We start from the raw sequence: 16,669 nt of genomic DNA, 5'->3' as shown, positions 1-16,669 counted from the left end.
TGGCCTCAGGAGACTCTCAGGTGCATTTTCTGGCCTATAAAGTTGCACAGAGTAGCAAGTAGGTATTGAGAAAAAAAGAGGAAAATGCTTTATTGAGCTTCATAAAATCAAACCCATGATGTGTATTCACTACAGCCATAAGTGCCCAATCTTCATAGGGCTGCTATGTTCTTATTCACAACACAATTTAAAGGATAAGTGAACACCTAAGGAGGTTTTCACTTTTGAATATGAATTGTATTTTGTTCCCCTTAAGGAAATTGCCTCTAGCCTGAGTTTTACCTTTAATTAGTGGTACTGTCTTGTATTCATATATGAAGAGGAGGCAATCAGTACCATGGTTAGTTGCCTGCCTGCCAGAATCCTGTCATTTAGCAATCAGCTAATCTGTTGGAATCAAGCTGGTTCCCAGGACCTCTGTGAGAAAGCTGAACCTGCTAATGCAAAACCACCTTGAGAACCAGTTGCTAGAGCTGGAGGGGTGTGTTGCTGAGGGAAGGGACATTGTTTGTAGTCTTAGAATAGCACAAAAAATCCAAGCATATGTCTCTGCAAAGACCTCAGCTCAATGAAGTACAAGCACATTCAACCATGTTCAGCAAGACATATCTCTGCAAATTAAAGTTTGTTGTCTGAAGTCTGATGGCTAGGAGAGGCATCAGTGAATATAATTTACTCTACACAAGCCTTCTTAGGCTGTATTCAGCAGAAAACTGTGATGTCAAAATACAAGCATAGAAGCTCTGTCACTTTTTGGATGTTTCATCTTTTATTGTTCCTTGTAGCTTGCAAACTCTGCAAGGTAGCAGCTGTACCTTCTTAAGCTTACCTGTGGTCTCTGTTATGGTTTGGATGTTCTGTTTGATACCTGAAGAGATGGCTTTAAAGAGTGTAAGCCTTGGCTCCCCTTTCTTGAGAGCAGACTCAGCCATCTGACATAATTTTTATTTTCTTTGTTTCTCTTTTTTAAGTCCTGAACTGATATATTTGATCAGAGTAATAATGATCTTTCTCTTCCCCATGGTCCTAGTAACGAATTTTCAAATGACAAAAAGGGAGAAAAATCTCTGCTTCTTTCCAGCGTCTTAGAAGGAATACTTTGACATTCTTAAATAGTTTACTTTTCCCAAGATAAAAGTGGTGACTGACAAAACCACCAAAACATTTACTGTGTGCTTTGAACAATGCTTTAAGACAGTATTTTGATTTCATACCAAATCTAGTCATAAGACAAATTTCAAAGTCAAAAATTGTTTTCTGTTTAGGTAACTTTCCAAAAGAATGAGAGTTCTTGCTCACTATTTCACTTAGTGATCTCTTTATATTTACCATATTAATGTGCCTAATTCCAAGTTAAATATGGCCACTCTGTTTTTCCAGAAATACCTTTGATAGCTGATTTTTTGTTCAAATGGTAACTTAACTGGAGGATGGGGTCTATTAGAGATATGACATTGGTTGTTGTGAGACTTAGTATGTAACAAGCCTGGATTCTCAAAATTCAATTACAGAACTCCTTTGGGTTGTGTTTGAGCCAGGATTTCATTTGTGGCAGACCTAATGTTCTAGTGGAGTTCAGGGATGTTTTTTGTCTCGTCTGTTTGATTTGATAATAAACACATTCAATTCCAGTACTACATTTTAATGAAAATAAAAAAATACAATGTTTCTTATTTGTATATTTAACTTCAATCTAACCTAACAGGAGAAATACCAACGAGAACAAGAGAAACTGAGGGAAGAATGGCTACGAGCTAAGCAAGAAGCGGAAAAAGAGAGCTCCAAGTATTTTGATGAGGTAGGCTATGAATAAAGCTTTGCTGACTAGTTTCATGAGGGCTTTTTTCCCTTATATTTGATGCATGCAAGCAGGCAAATAATTAAGGTTTTTTATGTCATTTATCTTCTCATCTTGGAAAATAAATTGTTGTCCATGACTTGGTGGAAAAAGATTGCAAAAACGGGATGGAAAGAGTAGATGGGATGTTTTGAGACATGTTGAATTTGTCTCTCTTCCTTATGGGCTGGTTAGGTAACTAACACCCAAAACATGTTGGCAAAAAATTGCAACATGTGTTATATTGTGATCATAAACTGTCACCTTTCCTTTATTTAACAGTGACCATCATAAATGGTCATTGTTTATTTACCATCTGATGCTACTTGTTGGAATTCTGCTGCAGTTCTTAATCATGAAGCGTGTTTGTGTCTGGCTTGTTACTGGCAGACAGTTCATCTAAAAAATTTACATACCACATCAACTTCAGATTTCCAGCCACATATTTTAAAACACAAATGCACATAGTTTCTGTAGATGCTGACTTTTGTGGCTCTTGTTTGTGGGAAGATGAACGAGTTTCTTCCGGAGTATGGGAACTGTCTGAGATATCTCTTCACTGCTAAGTGAGTGCTGCTTCAGGCATCCAAGCTAGATCAGTTGTGTTTACACAGTCATGAATAAGTAGACCATAATTTAAGGCTTAGGACTTTAATAAGAAAGCTTTTTGAGCTGTTAGAGAACTTTGTTATTCAAGAATGTAAACCATTTCATACTTTTTCTGTTATTAGAGGTTTTGATAGACCCATAAACATTATTTTTTCCCCTGCAACTGAAACATCTTTTGACCACTGAAAGGCCTTTTCTCATCTTTGAGAGAAAAGTCATAGAGTGGTAGGTCTGAGGCTTTACTTTGAAATGGTAGGAGAATGGAAGAGAGTGGGAGATTCCTCCACATGAGGATTCATGTGAAATTCATTGGTCTGATGTAGATTGCAGTGTATATCTTTGTGTATACACTCTTAAGTAGGTCTCAGGTTTCTAAGTCAAAACAGTAGGGAGAAACTCTGGGTATCATGGGAGGGTTTGTTTTCAGTGGGTATTTAAGTGGGGAAGGGATGGCTTGACATGTAAGTGATACTTTAGAAAGCAGAATGTTTCACATAGTTGTGGCTGCGCAGCCTGTGGCATTTACCAAGGCTGGTGTATGGAATGAAGCTCTTGAGTTGGGAGAATGTGAAACCAAATTGTGCCCTGCCTCTCACACTGGAAGTGCTGGGGATGATTTTTATACATTTTTACCTTATAGAATAAATTAACTTTTCTGAATGAGCAACCTATTTAAAAAACATGTCCCTTCCCTAAAAGCATGATGTTTTTCTTTGCTACAGGAGCAGACTGTTCTAACCCTAAATACAACATCCGTCACTTCTCAGGCTCCACCTATGTCCAGCTGGAGAGCAAGTCCTGAAGCAAATACTCCTGAGGAGCCAGAAGGAGATGGAGGAAACGAGCTGGCAGCGAGCTTGATGCATGAGGAAGAAGCAAGGAGGAGGCTTCAGGAGGAACAGAGGATCCGAGAAGAAGAAGCAGCCCTTCGTTTGGAGCGAGAGCGGGAACTCCAAGAGCTGGAGCTGGAGAGACAGCGTAAAGAGAGGGAGCAGCAAAATGCTGAGGAGCAGAGGCGGCAGGCAGAGATGGAGGAGCAGAGGCGGCAGGCAGAAAGGCAGAGGGAGGTGTCAGAGGAGGTGCCTCAGTACCAAAGGTGTGCAATTGTGATAGGATGTACTTTCTCTTTCTTCTGCAAATTCAGATCCATTTCTAATGGGAGTCTGTCTGTCCTGAATATATAAGGATGTTCATGTAAGATTCATACTGCAGTTGGTGCAAAATACCATATGACGGTCGTTCTTTCTAAAGACAGAAGGATTAGGCATAACACAAAGTCCTTCCCCAAGAATCAAGTGCTATATTAACCTACTTCAGCTCTTTTTTCTTTTTTTTTTTAATGAGATGTGCAAATACAGTAATTACAGCCAAATGAAAGATGATCTGAAGCACTTAATGAGAAGATTTTTTAAGAACTGTGCACAAGCCTGTAAATTGAGAGCCAGTGACTCACCATACAGGGCTTCCAGAAGAAATACCAAGTTAACACTTTTCCAACAAATGCATGACTGATTTTTCCAGATTTCTCGCTCGTTTTAATTCAAGAATGTAACAATAAAGCTTAATTGCAATTTAACTACTGGATTACTTTGTCAGTGAGGGATATCATGGTATATGAGTGAAGTTACTGGCTTACATGCCTGTTAGAAATACCCACTGCAGATATATTTTTTTTCTCTCATTACCTTATTCAGCAGCTTGATTTAAAAAACAAACAAACAAATCCCCACCTATTAGTTCGCAAGTTTGTGTTCTTGCCCAGAAGTTTTCAAACTATTGTTACAGGAAATTAATCTGTCTGAAACAGGTTAAAACAGTAACTTCCTTATTTTGTCTGCATTTAGCTTACTGCCTTGTGTATGACTTGTAGTTTCTCTTGAGGCTTTTCTCCTTTTCTTATGTAAGTAATAGGAGGTGACTTAAGACATGGTATCAAGTTAAATCTTAGAAGAGAATCTGATTTAAAAACTGCATGTATTTGCAGAGGAGGTTGTAAGATCCAGAGTTACTTTAGCTTAATCTAAATGACTTCTGTTTAATATGCCTGCGGAGCAAAACAGAGGCACAATGCTGCAATGGCTGAACAGGTTCTTCTTGGCAGCACAGCCGGGGAAACTTTACAGTTTTAGCTTGTCCTAGTAGCAAGATAATAGAACTTTGTGCGGTAACTTATTAAGCTGCTGTAATATCTGCATATCTAAATCCTTGGTACATTCTTTAGTCCACGGGGATTTCATTGCTTCTGAGGTTGCTGCCAAAGGATGTGTTTTGCTAAACACAGGTGGTTTTGCTTAGTAGTAAAGGAGCAAGTTCAATGAAACTGGGCTTTAAAATATCTGGTGTTAAATATTTGCTATAAGATGATATCCAAAGATAGGACTTGAAATCTGAAATGTTATATGAACACCTGCAAAAGCATGATACTTGCTGCAAAGTGCACTGAGGGAGGGGACAGGCAGCTGAAGAGCATTGTCTGTGGGACTTTGTGAGTTTGTAAACTGCATCTGTACAATCTTCTAGAATAAAAATGTAATTTTTAGAGAACTGCTGTGCTTGGACAAAACTTTCCTCCTGCCTTTGAAATGGATGAGATAATCACTCTTGTATACTGATGCCAGTAATTTTTGCAGCATCTTAGTCTTTGGGGTTCATTTAACACATCTGAACTGTCCTAGTTTTCTCTGGGTATACTTTTTGCTCAATTTCTTGCAATTTTTTTAATATGTTTTTTATTTTGCTTCTAGACATTATGAGCGCTATGAAGTATCTAAAACAATAGAGGAGCGAGCTGGCCATCCTCTCATTGACAGGTAGTAAGAGATTGAATCAATACATAGCTGAAACATCTTCAGCAATAACCATTCTGGCATGCTCATGTTTGGATGCCTTGTCACTTAAAAAGAATGTAATTTCAGGCAGTTTTTCTGACAACTTTTCTTCTTCTGCCTGCTTTTATCAGTTGTATTTCTGACTGTTAAATTAAGATTCTTTAGAACTTTAACTGCTTGGGAGGGTTAATTTAAATTGGGTTTTTTTCCCTTAAGGATCTATTTTTAACATTTCCCTTAGGAACTATTTATGTCTATGTATGTCTTTTTCTGTATATGAACATAACGTGCCTTTTTTTTTCCCCAATAGGCATTATGAGCGTTATGAAGTTTCTAAAACCATTGAGGAGCAACCTGGCCAGTCATTTGCTGACAGGTATGTATGATACTGAATCTCAAGACAGACTGTGACATCACCATTTCTGTGTAAGAAAACTTTAAAAATTCTAATGAACTTTAGTCATAGCAGCTAAATGTATACTATGGATTGCTGCTGTGTTTTGCAGTTTTTGCGGTGTATTTTCATATTGAAAAAACAAGCAGCCAAACATTTGTCAAATTATATGCTGTATTGTAAGCAGCAGTTAGTCAGTAGGATTCTACTGGGAGAAACAGAACTGTGAGGAGGTAAATATGTGGGTGGTACTAGGGTTACCTGGCTGGAAAACAATTTCAGATACTGTTGTGGTTGTGTCAGAGCACACTGTACAAACTAAGGCGCAGTCATCCCAATTAGGGTTGTGCAACTGGAGAGAGTAAACAAGAAGGGAAGTAAGGGGCAGCAGCATATTTGTCAGGGAGATAGCGCATGTTGCCCTTTGAAGTTACACAAGTAATTTTTAAGTTACTATCTCTTACTTCACAAATGAAGCCTGTGTTTTGGATCGCATCGCACAATAGCTCTGACAGATGACTTCTGCTGTGTATTTGGTCACTTCTCAAACTTAGAGTGGGCATACCTTTTTTATATAAAGAGAAACTCCAAAACTTACACTGTACAATTAATGGATCTGTTACTAATGGAAGATCTAAATCTAACTTCAGACGGAGCATGTGCTAAATAGTTACATCTTGGATACATGTGTGAGGCGACACTGCTTTTCTCTGTGCTACAGGCAGCTGTGAAACTGTAGCCTCTTCTTAAATAATAAAATAGGCCAGCACCGTAGGGCAGACAGTAAGAACTTAGGTAAACAAGACGTGATGTAGTTTATGCTTCATTTATCTGCAGATAAAGGATGAGACTCCTTCAAAATACAGCTATGCAGCCAATGCTGGACATCTAAACACATTAATGTAGCAGCTTTGACTTATGACCAAGCAAAGGATTTCTGTTCCTTTGTGGTTATTTTATACTAAAAAATAGGCTGTACTACTTGAGACTAATAATATAGCACAGAGGTGTTGCTGAAGCTCCTGCTCTGTACTGTCAGAAACCCAACTTTTTGCCATGTGTCTTCCTGTGCATGACATTTGTTGAATGACATTTCTTGGCTAAAGCTCATTAGAAAATTATGCTGTTAGGTATAATCAGTGAACAATAAATTTGTCCAAAAACAGTCTGCATGCAGTGTTTGAGGAAGTGTTTTGCTCACAGTCTAGGTATTTTTTGCGTGTTGTTTTAAGTACATCATAAGCTGTTGATGGGAGGGATAATGAAAAAAAAGGACTCTGGTTCTATGGTCTGCAATGATAAGAGCTTTGTCTGTGATGAGGTCTTGTAAAATTAAGATAGAGAAATGAATGTTTTCTGTATCCTTAGGAGTAAGTCAAAGTCAACTACAGAACTGAATGAATTCAACACAATCAGAAATGGTAAGTACTGTATAATTTCCATTTCATTTAAATTTTTTTGGGCAGAGAGGGAGCGGGGAGAGTAGGATGAAAAAAGAAAGATGTGTACATATAGTCATCCTAAGAAAATTAATTGCCAGAATGCTTTTTGATAGCTGCATTGTAAATTCATACTGTGCCCCAATTTAATGAATTTTCAGCAGCAAGAGGAAATTCATACAGTCAACATAAAACCATAGGAGAAATACGATTAACTTCCCTCTTGAAGGCATCAGCAGCAGTGATTACAAAGGGCCCTAAGATGCCTAAATGTTAATGACTGCTATTTAAATGAGATTGAATTAATCATGTAGTTATATAATTGAAGGTATATGAGGTTTTGATATGTTGACTCTGTCACCAAAAAAAATCTGCACATACCAAAATGCTGAGTATATTTAATACAACTTTTTGTCTTCTTAATTTCAGTTAGTGTAGTAGTAACAGAGCAAGAAGTCAGATCTTGATTCTGCCACAGTGTCTTGTGTCGTGGACTCCAGTTCAGTTATATGACTTCAGTTATATTAGAGGAATATGTGCAAAGCAAACAAACCAATTTTGTAAATATGTTACAGTCAAAAATATGTGCAAATTAATTCTGTGTCTAAAACATGGTTAAAAAAAGTAATCACAAGTAATCAAGAAAAGTGAATGCATTAGAAGATGTATTGCAGATTAAAAATGTTACTTTCATACATTAAAGCATGGTAATTGAAACTAAAGAGCAAGTGAATTTCCACAGTATTTTATAATGATAATCTATAGCAATAAATCCAAGAGCAAATCTATAGTCAGTGCAGTGTTTAAAGAGATTGAATTTTCAGTTGAATGGCTTATTGCTGAGTAATTTTCTTAATTATTTTTACTATAAAGAACAGGTACTGGATCTAGGAAATAAAAAATTGTTGCCTTTTGATATGTCAACACCAATTGGAGAAAGCTTGTTTGTTTTCTCTTCCAAATTTTCAAAGACCGTCTATACCATAAATTTCATTTCAATCAGTAGTTAACACATCATCCAAATGACAGGGAAATTATTTGAAATATTTCCCTTTCCCCTTTATATCTATATAAAGCAATATAAAGCAGTGTGTTTAGTGTCTTGAAGAAAGAAAAAAAGAAATTCTTGTAAACAGAGACAACTTACAGAAGAAAATAGTATGAACTCTTTAAGAGAAATAAGGTATCCCGTTTTTTAACTATGTATTTTACGCATGGTTCAGTTTGTATTGGAGGAAGAGTCCAAATTCTGGCACTAAGAGGCCCTGCCCTTTTAAAAAGAGGAGTGTGTACACCCAATTGTCTATGCATATAAACTTAGGAAGTGAAGGAAAATGTGTTTAAATTAAGCATTATATAAAAGGCCACTTTAATGGAAATACAAATAAAAACAATTTAGTAATGATGTACTGACAAGTTTTATGTGGCTGTAAAAGGCGACTGGAATAACTTGTGAATGGAGTGATGAACAACAGCTTTTGGAATTACAGCCAGAGTGCTGACAGGACCATAACTGCTTTTGTGCCTTAAGGTGTCTAGCTGAAGTTTGCACATGTTGTCTGCACAGGTACACAGAGCAAATATTCAGAGAGGTCCTGGAACATGGGTGAGTCACAGAAGAAGTCTCAGAAAGAGCAAAACCTATCTGCAGCAGAGTTGGAGAGACAGCAAATCCTTCAGGAAATGAGAAAGAAAACATCTCTCCACACGGACAGCAGCTGGATTAGGCAGCGCAGTTCCAGTATACATAAGGAGCCCGTTAGTCTGTACAGCAGTAGTATGAGGAGGTAGGAATCGCATTAAAAATTAACTCTGTCTCTCATCAGATATTTTTGTCTGGTTATTCTGAACTTCAGCTTGTATTACGGAGCACAGAAACAAATTGAGTCTGTGAAATGCTGTAAGGTAAACTGCATAGCAGCACAGATAGAAGAAAGTAGCTGTATTACAGCTGGGATTAAATAGGTGGTTTTTTGCAAGTCAGGAATGTGGATGTGACCTGTAAATAATTCAGCTGCTTATTTCTTGGTTGGTATAGCAGCAATTGAAATCAATAGTGTGCCTTTTCATTTATAGACATGCTTAAGAATTTAAGCATGGCAATCTATTTTGGAAATGAATTATTATGGCTAAGGAGTATACCTTTTTTAACATAGAAATATGTCACAAAGTTTGGATGGTTTATTTTTTGCTTTATTTAATGTATGAATGTTGGATTTGTCACTTAGGAAACAGCCAAGTTATCAGTCAGAAGTGTTTGGTTATTGGGCCAACACCTTGTACCTGGGTGATGCTATCCAGTCTGGGTGGATTGGTATTTTTGATCTGGTATCCCTTGGAGAAAACATAAACAAACCTGGTATCTGAGGTCTGTTGCTGTACTGTGGCTTTTGATACAGTTCACCCTGATAAGGCTGCAGTGAAGAGTGGTTTGTTTTTATTAAGTAGTTGTTAAATGCCACAACTTCTGCCTCGCCTGCTTTTTCCCATGAGAACTAGGGCTGGACACAAAGCATAATTTGCTACTCATACACTTAAAATCAGTACATGAAGAATCTTTCTCAGAGTGATCAAACAAGCATATTAATCGTAGAAAATATTAAAAATGTGAGGACAATGGCTTTCTCTCAAAAAGATCAGAATATAGCTCTCTTGCTATATCCATCTGTACTGCCATTTACATTTGAGATTCTTGTATCTCTCTTACAGAGGGGAGTCTCTGGACAATCTTGATTCTTCAAGAATAAGCTCATGGAGGCACCACTCATGGCTGGGCCAGTCTGCATCCTCTTCATCTCTGTCTTCTAGTCAAGATTTGAGTCGCCCAGTGTCCACTTCAAACCGAGCCTACATGTGCACTCCTTCCTCCAGCAAAGCACCTCCTGTGGCCACCTCTGCAAGAGCTCCCTCCACGTCCCAGACAGCTCCCCGGGCTCAGTCTCCCCTCTCTGCCCCCCAGGCTGGCTCGCAGACACGCAGCAGGTGAGTGGGTGCCCCTCTGCTGGGAAGCTACAAATGTTGGGCAGCACTGAAGAGCAGACTTTGTGTGCTGGGCTCACCAGCAGTGTTCTTGCCCATAACATTGATGATTAAGTACCTGGAGTTTTCTGGCTGGAGGGGATAATGGAAGTATGGGCTGGTATTACCTCCCTAGTCCAGTCACTCAGAAAATTCCCCAGGTTTGTCATCGCTGCTTGACGTTGGTTAAAACAACAAAGGAACTTGGATAATCAATCTGCAGTCTCTGAGCTGTGTGTTGGTTACCAAAATGATTATGAGCTAAAGCTTATTCCAGATGGCATTTCTGACATTTATTTTCCTCCGTTTGTTTTAACAAAAGATTCCTGAAACCCACGCTTTATGACCCTCATCTTGGTCTCTCCTCCCTGCTTCCTGGCATGTGGTCAATATCATCTTGAGGAGCACTCAGGAATGCTCATAACCCATGACTCTGGAGAATTACAGAGTAGGATGTTGATTTTAATCTAGGAGGAGAAAGCAAGAATTACAACATATTTTGAAGCAAAAGTGGAATTCAGCTGTGGTAGAGTAGATAACTCTGCTGTGTTATGTACTTGAAACATTTTAAAAATACCTTGGGATAGGACTCCAGAGAGTCATCCCCCACAGAATTACATGTGTTATATTTAACAACAGTGAACACTACTTCACTAGCTCTTACCCTCTCAGGCACTTAGTGATAAATTGACACCCCCCTTGCCTCCCCCCCCTTTTTTTTAAGCTAGGCTTTTACATTCTTTATGATGTAAGAAAATTGCCTTCTTAACCATATTTGCTTATCTTGTTCTCACTTCCATTTGCTAACACCTTAGTAGACCTATGAAAACTGACCTTCTTATGGCTTACGTTCAAAGAGTTAACATAATATTTTATGTCCAGGACCAGCCTTCTTTTATCTAACAAGGTGCAGATGGTGGGACTTGGAAGGGATGCTTGCTAAGACTTAGCCTTCTGGATAGTTCCCCACAACTAAGAAGGCAGGAGCACAAAGCCTGTGTTCTTACTCTCCAAACTTAACAGTATACTTTTTATTTGTAGAAGGTATTTTATACAATGAAATATGAGCCAAGAATGTGACAATTTCTTAACTTGTTCCTATGTAAATTTGATCTAAATTATAGCACTTCAGCTTTCCCTAGCTTTCAGACCTACTCTAAATAATAGTAATTTTCGGATTATTTTCCCCAAGCAGCCTAAGAGTCCAGTTTTTACCCGTGTATTTTTTTTTATTTTAAACTCAAAAAAAATCTGATAACTCTTCTTTGTCTTTTAAACATTTTCAAGCTGGTTTTAAGGTTTTTCATTCTATATTTAGGTCAGTCAGTGGGAAGAAAATCTGTTCATACTGTAATAACATTCTGGGCAAAGGAGCAGCCATGATCATTGAATCTCTTGGTCTTTGTTATCATTTACATTGCTTTAAGGTGAGAGTTGGGAGTCACATCGTGAAGGAGCAGGAACTAATCAGGAGCACGCATGGCTACTCAGTGTTATGCTCACAGGGGTTCTTACTAATCATCTGCTTTGCCTTCTACTCAACAGCGTGGTGCATGCATATTTCCATGAGGCAGTCCCATTTGCAGGCATTTAGCACTCGACTCTAGAAGTGTTTCTTAAATGCCAGAGCTAACAAGTAGGGCTTTGATAAGTAAGATGAGCACATTGACAGTGAGATCAAAGAGTTCCTTCTTCAAATAGGTGGCGAAATATCAGAACATGATGAACCACTACTCCCAGAGAAAGCAGCTCCTCTAAAAAAAAAATCTCAGCCTGGACCATGGCAATTGAATAATTTAAGATGACCCATCCTTTTTAAGTTAACCTTAGCAGTGTTCATATGGTGTTTTCCAGGTAAAGGTATATTGGAAGAGTTCAGCGTGGCTGGATGAAACACAGAACAAAACCAAAAGTTGTGTTTTGTGCTGCTCAGCCTTAGTCAGAAACTAAGTGTACTAGCTCATGCCCAGCACTGAGATCTAGACCTACTTACATGATTTCCCAATAGCTTGGAGCATTTGCAAAGCTGAAAGAATAAACGTCTGCCTGCAAAAGACAGCAAAGCAGTCCTGTTCCCCTGCCCTCAAACTAGATGAGGAATCAGACTATGGCTTGGAGTTGCTGTTGGACCCTACTTGTTCCCTGACTTCAAGAAAGAGATTTCTGTGCCTGGTTCAGAAGACTTGTCTTCTGTGCCCAGCTCAAGTGCATCACCTGGAGTATTACCAAGGATTGACTCCAAGCTCTTCCTGGTCCTGCCTACCTAAGCAGGAGGGACAGGACTAATCCACAGTGATCAGCTGCCATTCTCTCTCCTGCAGGGCATGTATTCTGTGTGAGACATTCCACCTGTAGCTCATAACCTACATAAGAAAATGCCAAGCTCTGTTTTTCAGATTTCTGAAAATTAATGAGCTGTTGAACAGACTGCCATCCAAAAGATTCATTACTTGGTTAAGCAGTGAAACTATCTGTCCTTCGCAAACTCAGTAAGGGGAATATTATGTTTTGGATTGCATTCCTTCCAGATGTGGTTCATATTCACAGCAATAACATGTTTAGCCACCATAGCTAAATAGTTTAATGTTAGCATGGCAGCAGTCAAGTCCCTTATGTGTTTATGCAAGAAAAATTAAAACAGCCCCATCTCTCCAAATCAGAACTTGTTTCAATGATGCAAACCCAGGAAACTGGGAGTGCCTGAGCATTTGCTGCTTCGAGTGCCAAGGGACTGAGGGCACCAGCAGCATGTGGTGCCACATGGAAATCTGCAAGTAGCACACCCAGGTGTTCTGTGCCAAAATTCCTGTTGCCATCTAGAGAGCAAATTCTTTTCGTGCCAAATAAGTTTTAGTTTTCAGAGAGACAAAAGTTCAAATTAGATTTAATGAACTAATCTCTAAAAACCGTCTGCTTTATGTCTGCTTACTTGGTGTATCTCTGCTATTCATTGTCCAGTCATCACCTAAAAATACTCTCTCAGGATTGGTTGCATTTTGATCTACTAATCGTTATACATTTGCTTCTAGTGATTGTGGGGTTATGGTTCAAGCTTTGTTGAGCTTACTCTGAGCTGCTTTTGAACAGCATTTTTGTTTCTTAGTATTTTGGAAGGAGTTGCTAATTATTCATGTGTGATACAGTGCGTTGCCTGTGGATGTGACCTTGGTGGATCCCGCTCTGGAGCCGAAGTCAGGATCCGAAACAACAAACTCTTCTGCAACGACTGCTATATCAGATTTAAAAGTAAGGCAATCCAACTACAGTGTGAATGACTGTAGTTCTTCTCTGTGCTGTACGACCTCAAGTGTTTGCACAGCTGAGCCACTTGATAGCTTTCATGTTTAGCTTTAAATTAGTGAATAGGTTCAGCAAGGTTTGATTGCCAGTTTCTGTCTTTTGTCAGGTAGTCATTCCTTACTTCTAACTCCCTGGTAGCTGATTGTACCAACTTGTTATTACACACCTTCAAGCAGATAACATGGTATAGTCACCTTCCTTTCCTCATAGATCTGAGAAAGTGGTGTCAAGGAGCTGTCAGGTGCTAAAAAGGCTTGTCTTGATAAGGGAGAAGCCTTTTTGAAAAAGTGTCTACATTTTTAAAAAAAGTAAGCTGCAATATGTATTTAATTCAGTCCTAATGCATACCTGGAAAGCAATTAGTTTATCTTGTGCAGGTGGCACAAATGCTGGTTTCTTTTTGCGATGCTATTATTATTGGAATTATAGGTCTGTAATTGGTTATTCATTTAGGTACAAGTTCAGGAGGAATTGATTTACTTACAGATCTTAATTAAAAGGTGCAGTATAATTTTTTTCTATCTTATGGTTTGCAGAATTCTGATTTACTGGAGCATGATGTTAAGGCTTTGTATAGTGGTATTTAGGTCTTTTTTTCTGCTGTCATAGATGATGGTAGACAACCTCCTAACTTTGATAAGTGTAGGAGTTTTATATGGCTCTTTTTTATGTAGAAAATATGGAATTCTCTAGGATGATAAAAATCAGGGAAGGGAATTACTTCCTGGGAAAAATGTCCGTGTTTCTTTATGAGTCCAGCACATTTTTCTCATGGTGGATCAGAAGGCAGTGAAGGGAACAGGATATTCATGCTACAGTGTTTGAGCAGGAACTGGGCAGCTGCTGGCTGCAAAACCTAGCTCAGGAAAAGAGAAGCTCTGCATCTGATGCTATTGCTGTTTTCAGGCTTCTTTTGACTTTCCTGAAGAGAATTCACAGAAATGATAATGTGGTACCCGAGCTAAAACTGAAAACTCGCGAGGGTAACAGCTCATTCACAGAGACTAATGTTAAGTGCAAGGATGCTGCTGTGATCACTGGAAGGAGGAAGAGAATCACTCCCTTCCATCTGGAGGTGATCCAGGGCACTGGGTCATACCATGTCTAATTTAGTATTTGTAGAATGTGTCTCCTTGTTGATGACAAGATTACACTGTTCCTATTTGAGAGGACTGTGTTCCTATTTGAAACACCTAAATGTGTGAGATTCACTCTGGAGCTTGCTCATGTTATTTTTATCTCTGTTTTTTTTGTTTTGGGGGGAAATATTGCTGGATGAGTTGGATAAGTAACTTTATTATGCATGAATTGCTATTTAGTCTCTCTTTGACATTACAGCCCATAAAGTCACAGCAGTGCCTTTCAGAAGCAGAGCTGATCTGTGAGGAAACGTTTCTATTCCCTTCCCTTCAGACTGCATCTACTTGGGCCAGTGGGCACCTCAAAACATAATTGTATGAGATACACGTAAAATCAGGAGTTGTAAGAACTTGTAGGTACAGAACAAAGTGTGCAAATTAGTGATTAGTAATTGAAATCAGCTATTTGAATAACACAAAAATCAGCTATGCAATTACTGCAGTGAAAATATTTTGGCAGCACAGCTCTGGCCTGTGATGCAGATTGCTATTTTTTGCAATTGGCATTTGACATCAACCTGGCTAATTATTTGTTAGTTTGGAATGTGAACATGATGGCTAACAGGTTTGATAAACTGTAGGATTATTAATATTCACTGTGCAATTGCATTATGTGATATTTTTGCACATTTTTATGTTAATTCCGTGGTTTAAACTTGGAACATTGTATTGAAACACCTCTGTATTGGCAGATACCTAAAAAGATATGCAGAGAGAGGATAAAAAAAAAGTTATTTATATTGTAACAGTCATTTAGCAAATTTTAATTTCATTATTGAAGGGTAAATTTAGAAAAGCTGTCACTCTGTCTCTTGTGCTAATACTGAAAATAATTCTTAAGAACTCGGTAAGGTGCATGTTCTGTGAAATATTACTTGGCCTGAAATACTTGCAGTGCTATAATTGGATTCAACTCAAATTGGTATTGTTCATTAAATTTGGATTGCTCGATTCAGAATGTATACCTCAGTATGTGTTACCATTTTCAATTAGTGTTGCAAATACAATTTTCTCAGTACTTTGAACCTGAAAAATTTAATTATTGTCACAAAAATTCTTCAGTAACTAGACTTTACTTACAGTTTCTTCTGTCTCTCCCTAACAGCTGGACAACCAACCTCCATGTGAAGCAAATGAAGATATGAAACCACTGTTGCAGATACAAGAAGAGGTGATTGCTGCTGATGTAGATCTATAAATATATATTTTGTGTGTATGTGTGTTTTTTTCTAAAAGTAACTCTCGCTTGTCTAGTCTTCATAGCAATACCTTGTATTCTTCATATAACTATTTTTATTTATAAGAAAGTAATTGCAGTAAGGAGATAGCTGGGAAAAATGCTTTCACATTTTCAGCTTCAAGTACTGGGAGCTCAAGAGAGAATAAGTATATTTTCAGTAATAACTTCAAAATATTTTTGAGGCTTATAATCAACTAGTTGACTTTCCAATGGTATATGAAGAGGGTATTTTGTTTCTAAGCTCTTGAAATGAGCGCTAGAGAAATAGCTAATATAAATATATATTTGCAATTGCTGTCTTTATTTTTGACATATACTGAAAGTGAATTCTCTTGGTTAAAATGAAGCTGCATTTAAATGCACACAAATGTGTTTGCTTTCCATATACTGGTTTCTAAAATTATGTGCTTTTTTGAAACCTAAATACAAAGAATAATCTGTTTGCTCAGTGGTGTTGGCATAATATTCTGTGGAATCCATTTAAGGGAGAGAGTTTTCTTTTCCCATTTGGGAAATGTAACTATCACTCTTTCCTCTGCAAACTGAGTGGAGAACAGTTGTTAAATTACCTTATATTTGTAAATAAAAAATCCAATGTTGCATTTATTAGATGTTTTTGTCCTTTTTGTTCAGCTAAACATGTCTAAGGTAATATGTGGAAATATAAAATTGTTCGAATTTCATCTTGGGAAAAATATTTGTTCGGACAGGATTAAGTTGTTCACCTAAATATGTGCAAGAACAATAAATCTTGCTTTTCTCTTTTTGTCTGTAGTCGATGCCAAAGTCTGTGTGAAGCTTTCTTATCAAGGTACTCATGCTCTTTCCCTTCAGCATTCAGTACCAGTGGTGAGACTATGTGCTC

General features: G+C 38.0%; 1 protein-coding gene across 16 annotated transcripts in view; it reads left to right on the top strand.

The window, feature by feature from the left end:
* LMO7 (LIM domain 7) overlaps positions 1-16,410 on the top strand; it is a 128,874-nt gene extending 112,464 nt beyond the window's left edge. For 14 of the 16 annotated variants that reach the window (XM_085058241.1, XM_085058235.1, XM_085058219.1 and 11 more), the window contains 10 exons: positions 1,706-1,798; positions 3,169-3,542; positions 5,191-5,256; positions 5,585-5,650; positions 7,037-7,089; positions 8,675-8,894; positions 9,817-10,089; positions 11,444-11,552; positions 13,269-13,371; positions 15,670-16,410. In XM_085058241.1, coding sequence (XP_084914367.1) covers positions 1,706-1,798; positions 3,169-3,542; positions 5,191-5,256; positions 5,585-5,650; positions 7,037-7,089; positions 8,675-8,894; positions 9,817-10,089; positions 11,444-11,552; positions 13,269-13,371; positions 15,670-15,692 — 1,380 coding nt within the window. In that variant the 3' untranslated portion in view covers positions 15,693-16,410. The remainder of the gene's footprint in view (positions 1-1,705; positions 1,799-3,168; positions 3,543-5,190; positions 5,257-5,584; positions 5,651-7,036; positions 7,090-8,674; positions 8,895-9,816; positions 10,090-11,443; positions 11,553-13,268; positions 13,372-15,669) is intronic. The other 2 variants (XM_085058167.1, XM_085058158.1) reach the window with 2 other exon arrangements.
* The last annotated feature ends 259 nt before the right edge of the window (positions 16,411-16,669 follow it).

The sequence above is a fragment of the Lichenostomus cassidix genome, chromosome 1 (assembly GCF_008360975.1).
Source record: "Lichenostomus cassidix isolate B80296 chromosome 1, HeHo_3.0, whole genome shotgun sequence".
Lineage (NCBI taxonomy): Eukaryota > Metazoa > Chordata > Aves > Passeriformes > Meliphagidae > Lichenostomus > Lichenostomus cassidix.
Note: the sequence above shows the minus strand (reverse complement) of the source record. Positions and strands in the feature narration are given on the sequence as shown.